Below are 20,947 nucleotides of genomic sequence, written 5' to 3'. Positions count from 1 at the left end.
CAATATATATCAATATATATATTGAGTGAATGCGACAGTTGCGCTTCGACCAGATAAAACGTATTTTAAATTGACAAAATCGAGGTTTCGTATTCTACTATTTTCTCCTCCAAAACTGGACCAATTTTTAAAAAAATTTCATCATCGGTATGAGAAAGATACTTTCTGTGCATCTTTCGGCGTATTTTTTTTAAAATCGACCGTTAAATAAGCACGCTGGACTCGTTTCGTGGGTGTAAAAAAGAGGCGATTTTATAGATGTTTGGCGGCTCCTAGCTCATATAAAAAATAATTAATCAAAAAAATAAAACGATAGATGCACCCCAATGGTGGATATCCATAGCATATTAAAAAATAATTTCTCTAGTGCCATAATTGAGGAAGGGAGAAGTATAGTACGTTTGTATGGACAAGGCGCTGCTGTCCAGCCCTCTTAACTGACCACAGTGTAATATTGGGGTAACTCGTAAAGACACTGCGGTATATGTTTATTAAAATTAAATAAAATAATTAAAATAATTAAAGATTCCAACTTTGCATGAAACTACATATCAGCCGTACATTGAAAAACTCTCCAGTGAGTTTCCAGAACCTTATTTTTATTGTTGAAAGGATAAAAGAAACTTTATGGATATGAATTATACAAGAAAAGAATATCAAATCACACTTGAACTGAAATGAAAAAACTAAATTAGAATACTCGTACCAAAATTTGAACGACAAGCTTAATCAATGTTAGCCAAAAGAAACAACGAAACACCAACATGTGATTTGCGGTCTAAAAATTGCACTCGAGCGATTGATTTCGTAAAACTTTCCAGGTACACCAACCGGTATATAGTTTGATTTACGGTAATGATCTTTGGGTTACCTCGTTGAGGCATGCGGCCAAGCAAGCCTCCTTTGTCGAAGTGTAGATGAGCGCGTTGTCTAAGCCTCTGAGAGCCTTTCCAGGGACCCTTTCGAAGGCCCAAGGCCTCAGGCAGACGCTCTCGGACCTCACCTGGAGCTTCACCATGTAGTACATGCTGACCGACCTCTGCAATTAAAACCGAATTTGTATATTAAATAAATGTACGTATGTAAATCAGCCCGCACACTCGACGGCCGCTGATGTACACTTGATGATGCGTCATTATAAGTCAATTTTCCACGCTTCAATTGCATACCTGAGGTGTTGCATTAGGGTTGTTGGCTTGCGTGTCGTTTTGGAGTTGACACCTCGTCTCCTGCACAGGCGTCAAAGGGTTAACTACGAAGCTGTGGACAAGATAAACACATGTCAAGAAACTCAATAGTATACATAGTACTAATTCAAACCCACTGAGTCCGAATATGAAACCTTGCCGCATATGTTTTTCAAGATATGAATAAAAATGTAGATAGATCGATAGATCTTCCACACTTTCAGCTAGAGACATACATATATTCAAATTTAGCATTATATTCGAGCTCAATTGGCCTGAATTATGAAACATATTAAAATGTTTGCCCAACTCAGTTTTTTCTATCAAAAAAATAATTATTATTCAGAACGAAAACTAAGAAATCATTTGCACAAGGCAGCAGTCTTGTGCACATAATCTAATTTTCACTTTTAGTCGTGTTTCATACAACTTATCATATATACAGGTTTTTCATTCCAAATTGACCCTTTTTCATTTCAAATTGACCCTTTTTCAATGTCAATTTGAAATGAAAGAGGGTTAATTTGAAATGAAAAAGGAAAAAGATAAACCTTTATAATATAGCTATTCTGTATGTCTGTGTTAGATAACATTCACCGTACTATAATTTAAAAATTTTGGACCATTGTGGCATAATATTCATTTCAATTCGACATACATATGTCGAATCATACAGCTAATGACATACAAACAGCTAAAACACTGCCAACAAAACGTACGAATATAGTAACAAAAGAAAAAAACTTCTATATATATACTGTTTGCTACCAATGTTTCCTATAGGCTAATAGAAGGCGCTAAATCTTTGAGCGTTTAGCACCATCTATTAAAAATGTATTTAATTAATTTGTCTGTACAAAGTTAGGTAGGTAGTTTTTACCATTTTTTTTCATATAAAACAATTAAATATAAATATTAAATTAAATATATTTAAAAGGTATTTGAAAAATGATAGTTCATCGGCTACAACACTAGTACATATGTAACTTATGAGATCATAGAAAATTACTCTGCTAATTTTGTACTGGAATTTTATGATCAAAATGGAATGGAACGATTTAATTTTATACACTAACCAGCAACATAGATCAATGGTTAGGGTGTAATGCTTTCAAATGTGTGGTCAATGGTTTTATTTATGTCATGTGCTGCTGGCCAGACCTCGTATATGTGACTCCAAAGTCAATCGTTTCCAATCAGAGTTTTCCAATTACCAGATTTCATTGAAACATGGTTCTAACAAATTGGCATCCCTGTCCTTATCTCTCGCAAAAATTCGAGTTACTCAGCATTTTGATTTTCACTGATTTGTATAAATGATCAAATTTGTCTATGTGGATGCTATCGTTGTTTGTATTTGCCTTTAAAAATACTTCTGTACAATCTTTGACCATAGATGTCGTGTTTAATGTAAATTTATCATTAATAATAATCTACTTTATGCATATATAATTAATAATTCTTAATTTGTATAGGACGCTCGTCACATTGGTATAATCTGTTAAGAAGAGTGTGCATGATCGATTGAATAAAATAAAATAAAAATGAAAATTCGTTAGAAAGTGGCATAAGCCGTTTCTAATCGGCTTTTGATTGTAATAAATATAAAATCATGATATTTCAGTGCTTGTTCAATATAAATACAATTAAAATTCACTTTATAAATTGCGGTCAACTCTGGTTAAAACCATTTCGTAAAAACGTCTGTCAGACTATAATCTTTTCTAAAACACTCTGAATTTTTACCGAATAGTCTTATTTAACAGCATTTAAAATGCCAAAAAAATAGCCGAACGCCTTTTAAGTATAATTATACGAACTTACGTGTGGAATTCAATTTTGAAACAATGTCCAAACGCAATATTAAATTTACACATTTGCATGCACGAACATTTTTTGCACACGTTCATTTTTTACACCGCTCAAGATACGTACATACATACAATGGGATTTAACAATTCGCAAATAAAACTTCCATCAATTAATCTCTCAAACATCATCACTTATAATCGCACACACAACAAAGCTCACCAATTACAAAACTCTAACGAACACACTAAATAACAGCGAAATAAATCAAAAGAGATTATTTAAAACACTTCACACACTATAATCTGACGAGATTTTAAACGATGGCCGACACATTTTTTTCACCGCAGCCTCTCATTAAGATTCGCATTGATTCGCAGTTAATTTTTTTAACCAACCGCGGCAGGATAACTAGGAGTCGATAACGAGCGCATAAATAATCCTATTAAATTCAAATCTAACCGATTAGCGATTCGATGAAAAAATTGTGTAAAATCATACCACTAACGACCCATTTCTACGGTTTGCTATATGTATGCTATGACCAGTGGATACAACGGCAGGTGGCTCTCGAGACCCATAGATCGTTGATCCGTGGCGTCTGGATCATTGATCCGTGGCGCTACACTAACGCCATCTTCAAATGCCGATCTTTGCCTTATCTTTCATCATTTTGCATGAATAAATTCCGAATAAAACTCTCGCACAATAGCTCGGACACGCTCACGATTGATACGACTCGAATGACAACCCGTTCTGACATCTCAATCCTATCGGGACAATGCAATCTCACTTAATACGAGATATTGAGTGACTGAGGAGATGGGGCAAATAATGATGAGCGTGGAAATTTAGAAAAAATATCTATAAAAGCGCACTTTCAATTAGTCGGACAATTCACGGTAACGATTTGTCTGTCGTAGTCTCAAATGCAGTATGGCAAACAGATCAATATTCTGTTTGCCATGGGTTGGATTCTTTCAGAGGATGAATTCTTTGGATTTTCCTTCTGATATCAAACTATACTTGAGCATATGCAAATGAAATTAGTTACCTTCTTATTTTTATGCTACCATTTTCTAATGAAGGTTTACTATAATGTCAGCCAGATATGTATATGTATTTTGAAGACTGCTTTCAGCAGTCAAGAAAAAGTTTAATCGCTTCAATTTCTTCACCTTCTATATGGTGCAAAATATACTCGATCTTCTTATTTTTATAGATCTTCTTCTACATAGTGAATATCTGAAATCATATTATTCAATTTCACTTTTGAGGATGCTACCTAGTCTAGTTTTTTTGTGAGACAATTGACCAAGTTTTTCTTTGGAACATCAGAACATTGGATTTCCACTACATTTTTTTCTCGAATTGCTATCTTGGAAAGAAGTTCTGAGTTCATCTGGGTTATTCTCATTTTTGAAGATCAGATCAATCTTCTGTTTGCCATGAGTTGGATTCTTTCAGAGGATGAATTCTTAGGATTTTCCTTCTGATATCAAACTATACTTGAGCATATGCAAATGAAATTAGTTACCTTCTTATTTTTATGTTACCATTTTCTAACTATAATATCAGCCAGATATATTTTGAAGACTACTTTCAGCAGTCAAGAACTCACCCAATATACATATATATTTCTGGATGGTAATTTTTTTAACTTACACAACTTCTTAAAATGAGTTAGTTTTTTTTCACAGAGGGGTTAAATTGTTAATTTTGTGAAAATATTGGATATGAATGTATATGTTGTTGCAAATATGTACATATACATACGTTTCTATACTTGTAAATAGGATTTTATAATCTACAGTTTTGAAAGGATCTTGTTTTTATCTCAAAACATCTTGATTTGTCAACTTTTGAAATGATTTCTGTAATATTAACATCTTACAGCCAGCAGTATGACTAATATATGTATGTGAAATGATATGTATGGAGATAATGCTATTTATGCTACATATGTATGCTGATATATGTATGGAGATGTAAAATGTATCCTAATATATGTGACTTTTTGTTATTATATTATTATTATAAGTTTGAAATTCTATTTCAATAATGGCGACAAATGAAGATAGGTTGCCAGTTTGGTCAGAATCGTTTCAACTATTAAATCAGATAAATTGGATATCTCTGCTAGGAAACGATCGACCTGGAGCAACATATGTATATCCAAGGTCTAGCCAGCAACATCGGGCCAGGGATTAACCCCATGACCTCTGAGTTGACGGTGTTATACTCTAACCACTGAGCTGGATGATTATCGAAATTTAGTATTAGATGAAGTATATTCATCATGTACTTTCGAAACTGATCTCATAGTTAATAAAAGAGGTTTGTAAAAATGTACAAATTTCCGAAAGAAACCTGAGAATCGCAGACACTCATATAATCTCATATAATCATGTAACGCGTTTATTGCGCGATAAACCCTGACTGCCAACGTTTTATTTTAAACCACATAATGACAGTATTTTGTCAGTTAAATCAACTTTAACTATCAACCCATAAAGTTGAGCACCGTTCGCATATTCAAATCAACTTAAACCATTAAAATTCTCAAGCTAACAAAGATAACACCCGATAAGAGTATGAATACTTAATGCTCAATACACTGCACTCGATTATGCGTAATATAACGTCAGAGATTCCACAGAAATTGCTTATTTATCCGCCATAACTATAAGAGCGCCATTTTATGAAGTCTTCAAATGCATTAACATAATTGCGCAATCATCAGTGACACGAACGCAGCATATTAATCATCTTCGTAACTTACGGCACGAAAACTTGTCATGGATCTGGATTTTTTAAACATATGTACATATGTATGCAGTATCGTCTTCCGATGTACGTACATATGTACATATGTACCAGTGGCGTGCATTGACTTTTCAACCAGAGGATGCTGTCTATTATTCTTCCAAAAATTGTCATATTTATATTTATTAAAATGTCTTTGATATGTTATTTTGAATGACTATTCAATATTGGTGTGGGTTTTGGGCTCTTAACAATAATCTCTTTTTCATTATATGGTAGAAAAGCAAATGTCCTTTTCAGTACATTTTTAATTGGACAATTTCAATTATTATTAACAACGGTGATAAATCCACTTGCATTCTTACTTTGGCTATTTATATTTAGGGCCACAATAAATAATAATTTAGAGCGTAATAAATTACTATAAAATAATAAAAGTCAATAACTTAGGACGCAACGTACGAAATATTAATCAACGAATCAAGCGAAAGTCCATACATAAAAAGCGAATAAGTCCATACATACGCAAAAGGAGATTTTGCTTCCATGGGTGAGATTTTGCTTCTGAGAGTCGTCTCACTCATGCGCATACGCAAGAGTGACAGCTCACTTGTGCGCATGCGCAAAAGATTTGTAGAGAGCTTCAGCATCCATGGTAATACATGCTTGATGGGAAACAAGCACCGATCGCGCAAACGACTACGGCCTTTCAACGGGGATGCTTGTGTATGTCAATTTTGTCATCACGTAATCAAAAATAAATGAGAGATAAATAAAACCAATAAATTCAGAAAACAAACGGTATGAAAATATTTTTGACGTAAATTTTAAGGGATGCGCAGCATCCACAGCATTCATGGATAGCACGGCACGTCACTGGTATGTACGTACATATATAATTTAATTATCTCAATAGTCTCAATTTTATCCACGGTCTTTAGGGTTGCATCGTTCACGAACCGAGTTCATTAAAGTTCATTAAAACGGTACCCGTTCACTTTCAAGTTGTCAAAGTGAACTAAGTGCGAATACATTTTTTACTTCAAATACAATCAGCTTGATTGATTGTCCAAATCTGAGTCTTTCGTTTACATGTACGCCAGTGTTTGTTAACATGTGGCGCGCGGCAATAAAAATCAATTGAGCCTATCGGTTGCGGTCGCCGATACGGAAAATTACAAACCATGGGAAAATTATTGCGATGATTGATGTGTTGATTTATTAAACGGCATTTTTAAATGTTGAAAAAAAAACCGTTTGCATATTTCAGCACATTCGGCGAAATAAAAATCGTGTAAAATAAGCGGTTGTAAATAATGTATCTATTCGTTTTTCCAACGTTTTCTCACATTCGTTTTATAGCCGGTGTTTAGTCGTATTTCTCGTATTTATTTTTGTAATATATGTCTCGACTTCCTGTATATAATTCACATGGAATTTCGTGTGACCAGCACGCGACTTTTCGATATAAAAAATTGCAACAATGTTTGCGTGTCGTTTTGATGTGTTTCGAATTAAAATTGGTCACACGACGAAAGTTCATCTACTGGCATGCTTTGTGGAATTGAATTGTAAATGCTATTTAGTGCAATCTATATATAAAGGAATTACATATGTTCAAATGTGTATGTATGTATGTATGTATTTCAAGCGAAAATTCCAACATCAACCCACCCGTCAAAAGCGGTACTTTCATATACATAATGTAATGACTTAATTTCCACCACTAATTAATAGCTTCCGAGACAATGCCTCGAATAATAACTAAAGCTATGTACATTAAAAATACATTCATTATACCAGTGGGTCAAAATATTAGCAGACTCATTAATATTACATTAACAAAAAAAAATTAAGAAGTTTCAGTAGCCGTAAAAACATTAGCGAAACTGACAAAACAGCTTGTAAATGTCAAAAGTGACAGATCAACTCTATAGTTTGACCCATGAACGTGGCGTGCGGTTAATAAGATACTAATCGTATACAGAAAAGTCAAATAAATTGAAACCTTATATAAAAATAGTATTTAGTTTTTGATGGAAAACCAAAATTGATTGTTAAAGATTATCACATGAATTAATCAAATCAACCAGTAAAGCACTAATGAAAACATTTCCACATAGCGGCGGGGGCAGTTCTACACTTTTCCATAATCAAATATGACAGCTTCACCTCATTTATTTACTAATTTATTTATTGAATCGAACATAATCGATTGAATAAAAATCGTCTTTACAGATCGTAACAAAGCGACTAGTGTACTAATACAGATCATGAAACACTAAATTATATAAAAATACATAATTATTATTATATATTTTGACTTTACATATATACGATATATATGGTCAAACATTGCAAAGTAGCATTGCGATATTGCAAATGCATGTAAACATCATTCACAAGGACATCTATAGAGAAATTTTTGCAAGTTTTATTATAAAAATCGGCGAACCTCAAGACATTGAATAGTTTGAGATTAGCAAGAGAAATAGGAAAGGAGATACCAATTTTTACAGGAACAGTTTCAATGAAAATCAGAAAAATTGGCAAGAAACGATCGATCTGGACTCAAAAACCAAAGTCTGGCCAGCTACTAGTGAGTCTCGAACCCGTGACCACTCTGCTCGAAAGCATAATATACTAACCACTAGTCCACGCTATGGTAGTCACACACGTAGATATTTGTGTGCAGAAAAATCTCTCGTAGGGTATCTGGCTACGACATTTAATTTAATCCACAATTTTCATTTTCATTTCTTCGATAAATGATTCTTAGAAATGAAGTCGAGATATTTGTTTAACGTTTCTATCTACATATATGTATGTCAATTGAAGTATTGAGATACCAGTAAAGTAATGTAATTCCGTTCCCGTTCCAGTTTCAAGTGATGGTTGGAGCTCAACTAACGTCTCTTCAAAGCCGTGTCGTCATAAACCAACTGGTAACGTGGTTACCAACGAACACATTTCCTTGAATATACAATGGCGCTTCAAACTTTCGCGTCGGTAAAATCGTAATTCAAATATTATTATTATTAAGAGGTTTTTTTTCACAGTAAGCTTCCCGGACATGCATACAACAAATCCTGAAAGTTCCATCGTAATCGGTTGAGTGGCTTAGGAGCCTATACGAGACAGACAGACAGACAAACAGACATTCAATTTTATATATGTATGTACATACATATATAGATAATATAAATCCTTGAATAAAAGTTGCTTGCTTCTAAAAATGCTAGAGACCAATAATTTGTCTGCAGACAAATCTCTACGAGTAAAGGTCTGTTCATACCTAGTCAGCACGTACCGACTTCAGCAGGTATCCGGCCGTACGAAAAGTATTCTTTGGTACATTTTGTATGGGTATATTCATACCAACCGTCACGTTTACGCCACGGCAGGCTTACAGCAGTACCCGACATTTCCTGTTGATACCTTACAGCAACATCCGACAACGTATTGTATCCGTTTTTTTGGCCATCGTGGCAATATACACGCGAATTACGTGCCATGAGTCTGCCGCTTTGCTGTTTTGGACCAATTATCGATAGTGACAGTTGACAGCTGTTCAATCTTTCGACATGGTTTTGGCACAGATATTTAAAAATTTTTTTAATTTTTTACGGAAATATTTAAAAAAAATTTGTCCATCATCCACAAGCTCCTTATACAGTGTCCAAAACTCTCCTTCGGTTTTTCTATTTTTTAACATGGGATGCACATCAAAACTTCTCCGTGCTTTTGTATTGCCTTCTTGAGCTTCTTCTTCCAACAAAAACGCGATTATACATAATTTTTCGTTCGATAAACGCCGAAACATTTTTGCTGACTTGTATTCTGACGCGTAGCTACGAATGCACGTGTATGCATTCATATTGTAAGTATTCGACAACACGACGTAAGCAATATTGCGCCGTATCGTCATGTCCTGTAATGTATAAGTAAGCCGATTTTGCCTTGCACTCGGCCAAAGTGCTGTGAACGTGACGTGACCACGACGTGTAGGTAGATATGAATAGAAATGTAATAAAATGACATATTTGAAACGGGGTCGTGCAGTGCTGGTAAGTATGAACAGACCTTAATACATCAATGACTTCAATCACATATTTTCAAAATGCATTACCACTTGGCAAAGACATGGGCAGTCATTGGGCCTCTCGAATCCTCACGATAATTTCTATGAGGCCGTAATTTGCGTAGTACGAGTATGTTCGCTGTTCAGCTCAAGATGGCATCTTTACAAGGCACGTGCATACATACTGCGCGGTACCGTAACTCGTTGAAATTTCATAATTAATCGCTTCATCGTTCAAAGGGCCAGGAGTGTTCAATCGAAGGGTTAAAAATCCAATCCGACAGAGTGGCGTTCATTCTCTTATAATTAATAGGCAGCTGAGCAACCAGAAATGAGCACAGGCGCTATATATCCTATTACGATCGTCTCGGTAATAACCTCCTGCGGTGTCCGTTATCTACTAGCTGGCTTCTGAACCAAGCAGAAACCAGTTCTGGTCCCGAATCGACCTCGTCTTCCTGGTTTCTATTTACTTTTAATAGCCCGAGACTGCCCTGTGTAATGTTTAGCCGGCGCGAGATAAATAACTGTGTGTACGCAACTTTGAACAGCCCTGATATATAATTGAGATGAACGTATAAAATACAAAGAGAGAAGAAGGACGTATGTGACTATCAATAATAAGTGATATGATCTTATATATTGCATATACATCTTGTATAGCAATCGAAAAACACAGTTCAGTTGGTACAAAGCCTATGACACGATTTGCCTCGTCTAGAGTCTGCTTCTCGAAACTACTCTCTATTCACTATATTTAGAGAAATAGAAGGACTTACTGTATTGACATATAATATGTATGTATATATCTATATATATATTAATTAAAAACAGTCTCCATAAATATAATACATGGCTCTCAAAAGCAACCACCACCAATCCATAAAAGGTGCTAAGATAGAAATTAACTATTCTTCTAAATAAAATGTCTGATGAAGCTGAGAAAAATATGTTTATTTTTATTCATAACTAGTGGTGCTACCCGGCTTCGCTCGGTATATGGAAATGAAATGAAAACCACGAAAAAAATCTTCATTTGTTTTTTTTTATTAAATCTTTACACATTTGAGTCGAAAAAAAGTTATATTATTTAATGACCGACCAATCAAAACGTCTTTGATCCAGCCAATCAGAAACCACTTTGACGACAGTAAATCAGATATAAATTACAGATACCGTTTCTGTTTTATATATAAGATTTGTCTGCAACGGATATACTTTTAGCCACTTCATCGCCATAAGCGCACCGGTGCGCGCTTCTTCGTATTTAAGGCTATGCATCGAAATTAATTTTGGTTTCTTCACAGTGACATCTAAAAATATTCTGTGATACTAATTAAATTGAAAAAAGTCAATATTTTTCATCAGCTTGTGATATATTCAAGAGGTAGTGTCAAGGGTTGGCACTAAACATATAATCGAATAAGTTTCTAAAAACGCGTGGCGATTAAATGGTTAAAAATAATTTGTATGTAATTGTAATATCCCACATTGAAATCTATGTATGTACATATATACATACATAGGTGTATAATAAATCGAAATTATTTTTTATAAAAAATTTACTTCTTTCTTTTTTAAAAAATTCCTGCGTTGCAACATATGCTTATTTAAATAGTGATTTTTTGTATTTGGAAAATATCTTAAATTTACTTTCAAAGTGTTCGAAAGACTTGCTTGAATGCTTGAATCCTTACCCCCAAAAAAGTATATAAAAATATCTTCAATTTTAAATCACAAGGAAGAAAATAAAACTATGAAAATCACTGATTTACAAATGCACATACAGAAGAGTCAACCAGGAATATTTACATACATATTCACAAATGTATGTATTTTGATCAATAAAAATGAAATTTTAATATTTGGACTGTTACATATGTACATACAGTTGATAGATTTATCACAAATAAAATAAAATATTAAAAAAATCTATTATGTATAAAATCGATGCCTCAAATCTTACGTATATGCATAAAAAAAAAACTAAAGACACAGTTACATCCATATATTATAAATAATAAATAGTTCATGGTCATCGTTCATGCAAACTGGTTTTCGCGAATATTATTATACCATAATAAGGAAGCCGAAGCCGGTCAGAAATAGAATCAGCATCATATGGTCCATTCTCGCGAATCATTTCAATTCGCAAAAATTGGTTTTGTGCCAGGGCATCTATCTGTCTGTGGGGAAGATTCTCCTCTCTTCTAACGGGCAAAAAACAACACTTATTAAGGCCGTAGAAAATTGAATACATCAAAGTGGCGCTCATATGTCGTGAAAAAAAAAATCATCACCATCAATCACTTTTTCAATGCATAAATTTCATTGCGCACACATCAGCGTGTCTATCTACGTACAGGGTGTTGAATAAGTCCTAATCTATTCATTTTGAGTGATGAGCGTGAACGAATCAGTTTGTGTGCCAACTGATCGTGTATTAGGCAGGCATACATACAATAAATTTGTTTGACAATTGATTTGAGTGTTTGTTTATTGATCGTGGAACAATTGATTTGAGTGTTTGTTTATTGATCGTGGAACAATGTATGATATATGTCTTGGTTGCGTGTGAACAAACTTTCTGTAATGATGATCTGAGTTTTTAGGTTCCCGGAAAGATGCACTAAATTGCACTGCATAGTAGCGCAGTTTCGAGAAGTCATAATTCTCAAAGGCGCTCAAAAAGAACTTACGCAATAGAATTCCACTAAAAAGGGTCGGCATCCTCGGATAACATACAAATACCCCTTGATACTTTTTTGTGGAATTCTATCGCTTTAGTTCTCTTTGAGCATCTTTCAAAGTTTGGATGTCTAGAGAGTGCAACTATCTCGAGTGCATTTTTCCGGTGACCGAATTTTTAATATGTCAGTGTATTTTGGTCAAAGTTTAAATCAGCCGAGTATTGTATTATTGTACATATATGGTCAGTATTAATGTTGTCTATTTAGTCATTATTAATATCCGTTTTTCTTGATATTTTTATTTTATTAGAAAAAATCAAATAGTAGTGACAAATAGTAGGTAGGATGGTTTTGACAATTCGATATGGAACTATTTTAAGAATGAAATCAGATAATTTGGCAATCTCTGATAGGAAAGAATCGACTCGAAGTCATAAATATCCAAGTGTGACCAACAGCATTGCAGAAGTACTCCGAATAAATTCTTTTCAATGGAGGTCAACCCAGGGATTGAACCCGGAAACCTCTCGGTGGTAATCATTAACGCAACCACCGAGCTTTACTACTGTTTTCCTTGTCAATTAAAGCCAAATTATTTAATATTTATTCATAGTTTTTGGTCAGTGTAAGCAATTGAGTTACCTTAAAATATTGAAAATATACAAGACATATTTTTTAAAATAATAATAAAACGCGATAATACAAATTATTTAGTGCAATTTGAAGTAAATCCCACCACAACTTCTTGCTCATTATTGACGTTTAAGTTTAAGCGATATGGGCGGTCCTATGGCCTCCCAATACCATAAAAAATAACTAAAAAATCTTTTCTGACTTGCGATTCTACTAAAATGAGATGTAATGATAAGTGATGAAAAAAAATGTTACATCTTACTAATACTTTTTATTAATACTAGCTCAAGTACAACATTTGTAAAATAATGAAAAATTGATCAATGATCATTTTATTTCATACTGCTCAATCTCAATTTATTACATTATAAACATCTTCATAATGAGGAAGATTGGTTCTAAAAAATATAGGCAATATATAAACGACCAATTGATTTATAATACTAAAAGATTCGACCGATGAAAAAGCTCTATTGCTATAAAAAAAACATTATAAGCTCAATAAATTAAAAAAGCACTGAAATTCGACAGGCAATTTAAATTTGAAGATTTATACACTCGGCTCCGATCGTTAAAGCTTAAAATTTTGGATTTATTACGCGACGCAAATTTAAAATGCGCATAATTTAAAAAAGGTAGCCCTGTACTTATCAAATTGCCTGGCTTTGCTCAGCCAAAAAAACCTTCTAACGACTCAGACCCATATCAATACCAAAAGTTAGGTTTAAACAACCGTGATTGTAAATCAAATTGGCAATTACAAATTGAAAACCTTTGAATTGTATAACGAACAAACATATATTTTTTAATTTAATTTGAAAACTTTGCAAGTTGCCCCTGAGCGACACCTGTGGTATTAAACTTGTGCATATTTAAATTTATAGATTATAATTTTAGAAATAATATTCAAATAGTGGTGATATAATAGGTAAGATGGTTTTGCCTATTTGATGTGAGACCATTTCAACAATGAAATCAGAAAAATCAGATAAAAACTCTGGTAGGAAACAATCGACCTGGAGTCACTTACCAAGATCTGGCCAGCAGCCACCAGTCAGACTCGAACCATTGACCACATATTTTGAACCAATGTTCAAAATATGCTAACCACTAGTCCACGCTGCTGATAAATGTGGTATTTAAGCGGTACTAGTGCCGACCGAATTGCCCGGCATTGCTCGAGTGAGTGAAAATTATTAACCTTTGAAGGACGAAGCGTCGAGTAAGATCCCAGTATTTTTAAATCAAAATACAGCTTTTCTCAATACAAATGGGTTCAATATATATCCTATTAATCATTTTATACATCAACATAAAAAAGTTCTAGTCCTATAGCATGTTTTTGACTATTTTTGTATTAAAAAATAACGACAAGCGTCAACACGCAAACGCACTTAGGTAAGGCCAACAGGCGACTGCATGATTCAATAGCCACGCGCCAAAAGCGACGAAAATATAGCTGTCTCTTTCTCTCGCATTGATTCATCGATCAACAAGAATATGCAAGCTAACAGTCAAAAACATGACTTAACGCTACCGCCTTTAAATCACACTTTGGAACGTACAAATGTATAAATGTAATTTTTTACGATGTACCCCTTTTCTAAATCATACACAATCTATTAAAATAAATGTCTTGTAGTTCATTCTAGGAATACAAGAAATATAGGTTGCACAGCTTTGAAAACCACATAGTTATTACGAAAAAAAATTGAGGCACTTCGGTGAGGGAGGGTCAATAAAAAATTGAAACATTTTCATAAATTCTGTAGTCCATGATTAGAGTACCATATTGTATGGTATGCCAAATACGGCGGGGCCGAGTTGAAGACTGCATATATGTACATATTTGCATAATGGACAAGCACGCATTAGACTTTATACGGTAGATACTTTCGGATCGTCCTGTAGTACAATGTGGCTGCGTTGCACCGATGCGATGTGCAGCAGGGTTGATTGTGTGCAGGGGAATGCACTTGCATTAACAATAATAGAGGCGAGTGTGGTCGCAGAGGACGTAGACCTCAACGGAGGTCTTACTCTTACCTCTTCGTCACGACGAGAGGAAAATACCTCTAAACGACCTTGTCGTGAGAGACGCGATTAGCACTCGATTATATTGCGCAACGTAATTTCCTCATTGCAATTTCACCGCATCCGTTAAGCGCACTTGCATTATTCAAGTTCAATGTCAAAATCCCCGATTGTCGGTCAGGTTTATTTAAGAGGACGGTCCTTTATTTCATTGCTCTGTCCTTTAGATGTATTTTGTATATTTTGTCCTTTATTTTGTAATATCGACTATCGCTAAAAATAATAACGCTGCAATATTTAAAGATGCAATTTATAAACGTTATCAAACCTGTATTTGATTACACTGAGTAACAAAAATAATACCGAAACGGAGACTAATCCATCTGTACTAAATTTGACTTTTTAATGATTGTTTTGTTTATGAGATACTGTTGTTTTACCCGGCGTCGCTCAGTGTTTGTAATATAAACAGTTTGAACATGGAATATCTAATAATAAATATATTAGATTATTGAAATTTAAAAGAAAATTACCGCTAGGATTATTACGTTTAGATAAAAAAAAAAAAAAACGAGAAAACCAATCCATATAAACATTGTAAAATGAAAAATTTGCGAAATAAGCTCATTACATCACAGGGAAAAAATATTTTTGAATATTAAAATTCGCTAGATAATCGATTATTTAGTATTTTAAAGCAATAAAAAATCACAATCAATGGAGAAAATATCCGACTATTGCTTTCAATATTCACTTTTGGTATAGCAATTCTAGATTTTGAGTTAATGTTTAGTTTGGGCATTTTTAAATGCTCATCTAATATACATATAATGTCGAAAGAGACTTTGTATGTTTGTATCTTTGGTTGGGAACTTCGAAAACAAAACAAAGTTTCTATGACAACAATTCAATTGGTTGAATATTATATTTTTTTCGATTCAAATAATTTTAATAAAAAAAAACAGATATATTCGCCATGTTTAAGCTGTTTATATTACAAATACTGAGCGATGCCGGGCAAAACAACTAGTACGTAATAAATACGATTGTTTTAAATTTTAAATTATCAAACGATTATGATTTGATGTCCTTTATTTTCTTCAAAATAATATTATATATGAAAAGATTGACAGGTGTGTGTTTGATTTGCTACTGTGTGAATTACATAGTGGTAGATAATGTAAATTGCACTTGGTTTAACATGTGTCAGGCCTGTCTTGCTAAATATATTTTTAATTCTTATGATACTTTACTGAATAGGCAAGGCAAGGCATTCACATCGGATATTACGTGTCGATTACGTGGAATTAATGTTGTTACCTGAATGCAGCAGCTTGACAATCTGGTTCTTCGCGACACCATCCTTGACATTCGTACAAAGAGAGGTTCTTCACGGTGTAATAAGTGCTGCCGGTGAAGTCGTAATCAGTCAGCTTCTCAAAGGCTATACGACCTATTCAAACAAGCAATAAAATCCAGATTTCAATCGTACAAGTCTAATAAAATGTAATTTTGTATGTGTGTGTGTGTGTGTACTCACTTTGCACTGTGACGACTGTCAACAAGAAGAAGAAGACTATTCTCTGAATTGATTCCCTCATTTTGGTTTTTTATCTGCAAAGAAAATGAAATAAAATTATTAGAATGAGATGTCTGCGATGTAAACATGCTGTTGGAATACGCAAAGGTCAGCTTTATGACCTTTGAAATTGCTAATGGTAAGTTTGTTGTAAGACATGCTCGTTTTCATTTCTAATTATATTTACTATCGAGACGTGAACTGAGTGTATATTTTCAATGTACATATATTAAAATATACTATTACATTGTAAAATATCTATATGTATGTATTATATTTCATTTTAAGTGCAACATTTCAATGAATGAAAAGGTATTAAAAATCTGTATAGCTTTAAATATTTTAATTTAAATTATTTTAATAGTTTGGAAAATTGGCTGTATGTTTTTCACTAAAAGATGTACCCAGCATCGCCCTCTTTTAAATTATTTAATGTTGAACCACAATTGAATTATCATAAAAAACTCTTTTCAATTCCATGAATAGTTGTTTTGATATACTTTTTATATGAGGCATACAATTCTAATTATACATTTTTTATGATAAATACTAAATACATGTATGAACAGTCACGTTAAAATGCGCTTACTTTAAATACGTGTGTTCACATCTTATAAAAACAGTGGAATAAAATTAAAATAAAAAGTTAATAAATAAAACAAAATATTAATAAATACTTGAAAGAGTGTATCAATAATGTTATTTCTTTAAAATTAATAAATAGTGTGAAGAGAAAGGCATTTATTCAAACGTGCATAGTTTTCTAAGATGAAATCGATCACGCTTCTTCAAAATTCCATACACTTAAAAACAAAGCCATTACAAGAAAATAAAAAATTGCACTGAAAAGACACGATTCTTTGAATTGCGATGAAATAAAAAAATAAGTCACGTATAATGAAAAAAAATGTTGAAAAATATGCGTACTCATCTGCACTGCAGATTCATATAAAATATATACCTACATATAAAGTAATTTGAGATTTTTTCTTTCAATAGTAATTTATTTATTTATTTAATTAATAGCAAATTGCTAATTATTAAGGACTATATAATTAAAGACTATACGTATATAAAAACGATATAAAACACGCGTTCGTGTAAATTTGACCCAAGACTTTCTCACAACGCCAACCTCCTCTCCTCTACAATTTGCCCGAGAGTTAATCAGCTTGGGAATATGATGAAGGAGATGAAGACGAAGGAGAAGAAGACGATCGCGTGAACTTTTTCCGAAGCCATCCAACGTGCAATTTGTTCTCTATCTCCATTATTATTGTGTAAGCTGATAGCACGCTCGTTTCCCCAAGACCCAAGAGATTCCCATTGCGGTCATCAATCAGGTTGAATTTACGCATCAGCAATTATGATACTATTACCAAACGCGTTGAAATTAAATACTTCTCGTCGCAAAAGCGTATCACACACGTAAATGGGGATGTTATGCATTAAATAGTTGGCTCGTTCGAATCTGCCGATTGCATTCCCAGCGGTAAACTGGATCGTATCGAGTGCAACACAGAAACAATCGTGTCACCATACTATGCACTTATGCAGGTTAAGCTTTCATTCGGTGTACAGTTAAAATATCCGACGATCCAGTTTTGAATAACCGTTTCTGAAAATGCAATAAACGTCGACCGGTTCGATGTATGTATTTGAATAATGTCGCACGTTTTCGCCGCGTCTCTACGCTTTATGGTGTTTTTATTTGCGCGATCTTAAAGTGTGAGCTTAAAATCTCCGGATCCACTTTTTGACGTTTTGATGGAGATAATTATACATACCGTTCGCGAGAGGAGAGCGTGCAAGTTTTAATGGCTTAGTTTAAGGCGAAAAAATGTGTATTTTAATTTATGAAAACGTATAAAAACAAAAACCATCGGCATGTAAAATATGACTACTTGACAGTTTTACGAATACTTTTTTAGACCGATGTATATTACATGTATGAAAAATATGTATGGTCATATTTTAAAGCTAAACAGTTGATTCTCGTTGATTTTTTATTGCAAACTATAAAAAAATCAACATAAAGCACTGAATATATAAATTAGTATGATTTGTATCACTAAAAATACAACCATCACATTTTTAAATATAAAAAGCAACACTTCTTAATTTTTTTTATCGAAATAGTGTTATAATAAATATGCAAATATCAGGTCTCAAATTAAATTAAGAAAATCCAAAATTATAGTTATTTTTCCAACTCAAAAAATAGTCTTAAAAATTGGTTCCCGTCATTCTAATATTTCTTATTTGTGTATGATTTTTACACGCAAAACGTATCAATATTTTCTTTGATGATTTTATGAGTTTCTTTGATATTATTTAAAGAAAGTAAAACGTATCAAAAATAATTAATTTAAATAAAATATATTTCTCAACAAGATTTTCCCTAGAACGTGTTCGCAATACAAAAAAAAAGAATCGACTTTAAATAAATACAGAAACCTATAGATATATAAGTTAGTAATTTGTTAAATTTTCCCTTCCCTTATTTTCAATACAAAAGCTCATCCCAGAAGATTTTTTCAGAAAATAAGACCTTTTTCGGATTTAAAGCTGAAAATGAGTGCGACTCGAAAAATTAAAATTGATGAATCCACTTTCACTTAAAAAAATACACACACTTTTGCACACAAAGCCGCATATTTTTGGATTTCAAATACAAATAAACAAGTTTAAAAACGTAGGTACACCAGGTAGCACCAGCCACTTACACCTAACACAACATAATACTAAACAAGTCACGTGCAACTGACAGCGGATGTTCCGAAGCGAACATCATTCGAATTCACTTAATATTTTTACGTATACATGTACATTTTTTATCATTCGAAATCGTGAGAATCGAATCGATGAAATTGGTAAAAATCGTTACCAGATGGATCGTTGAAAGGCAAGCGAGCCCCAGGTATGATAGTAACTGAGTGCGGGACTAGATGGTTTTGGTCTATAATATATATATGTACATATGTACCTGAACGCAAAACGCGCGCACTCTTGCCGGCGTGATAACTGTTAATGTGGAGGCGGTCGAGCGGCGACACCGTTAACGGTTAACACAGTCTTGTCCGAAGTCGATCGGCACACATTCCCCGCTCTAGTGGGCAACGCACGTTCGACGCGAGAATGCGTCGGTTCACCGGCTTCCGATTCAGATTTCATCGACGGATTTATCCGGACGACGTTCCAATGGGTATGACACCGATCCTAAGGCGATCGGTTCAAGGGTCAATGATCCAAATTTAAAACGACAATGTAGAATAATCTGATTTGAATGTTGGAGTCATTGATTTTTTTATTTGCTTAACAAATAAAGCTGTTTCAAAAAAAAAATCAAATAAATTTATTAATAAAGGAGGTAAGTAAAAAAAGGTAACTTTATAGATCAGGCTTTTCCGAGTAAATACACCATTTGGATCTTTTGACAAATAGTTACAATTTAAATCTCAAATGTATGTATGAACATTTATTTATTTATTTTTAATTTATACCAAGGAGGCCTAACAAGAATCTAATGCGCCTTCGGATCTAATGCGCCAATGCGCCGAAGGCGCATTGGAGGCCTAAACTCCAATGCGCCTTCCTGGCCAGAAATATTGCACATTTGATACGTATTATTAGTATTATACAAAGCAAATACATATAGGAATGATTTTTAAACGAGCCGTATGTGTGGTTGGCCAAACTGCTAGGGATAAAAGTGTGTGTGGTATGCATGGGAGAGACCGGATGCGTGTTGCTATGGTCACTTGTTGGAGAACAAGCCGGACGACATGGTTATAATAAATAGATCTGACTGAATCTGCGCTTTTCACTTGGAATCCTTCACATCCGGATCCTATATACATATCAATTAAAATCCACAAAGACATTATATGGTCAAATTTGCAGCATTTTATAAAATTTAGTGAAATTCGACATTGTTGAAAACTCAAGATTTGTGAGAAAATGTGTAAGGTTGCCAATTTGTTGGAACCGTTTCAATGAAAATCAGATAAATTCACAAACTCTAATAAGAAATGATCAACTGGAGCATAAATCTAAGGTCTCACCAGCAGATATATGTATGTACATACATATGTACATATATATATGTAAGTATAATATTTTAACTAAATTTTCGTGTGCGGCGCATATTTTTTTCTAACTAAGGATA

At 33.6% G+C, this 20,947-nt stretch overlaps 1 protein-coding gene across 2 annotated transcripts in view; it reads right to left on the bottom strand.

Moving 5' to 3' along the window:
- tyn (trynity) overlaps positions 1–20,947 on the bottom strand; it is a 79,809-nt gene that overhangs the window by 26,268 nt on the left and 32,594 nt on the right. Inside the window, exons 2-5 of one of the 2 annotated variants that reach the window (XM_077431132.1) lie at positions 16,741–16,814; positions 16,521–16,653; positions 1,170–1,260; positions 872–1,039 (exon numbers count right to left, since the gene is read on the bottom strand). In XM_077431132.1, the coding sequence (XP_077287258.1) occupies positions 872–1,039; positions 1,170–1,260; positions 16,521–16,653; positions 16,741–16,801 (453 nt within the window). In that variant the 5' untranslated portion in view covers positions 16,802–16,814. Of the gene's footprint in view, positions 1–871; positions 1,040–1,169; positions 1,261–16,520; positions 16,654–16,740; positions 16,815–20,947 lie in introns of those variants that run through there. The other variant, XM_077431133.1, reaches the window with a different exon arrangement.

The sequence above is a fragment of the Arctopsyche grandis genome, chromosome 5, assembly GCF_051622035.1.
Source record: "Arctopsyche grandis isolate Sample6627 chromosome 5, ASM5162203v2, whole genome shotgun sequence".
Lineage (NCBI taxonomy): Eukaryota > Metazoa > Arthropoda > Insecta > Trichoptera > Hydropsychidae > Arctopsyche > Arctopsyche grandis.
This window is presented reverse-complemented; position numbering and strand designations above follow the sequence as displayed.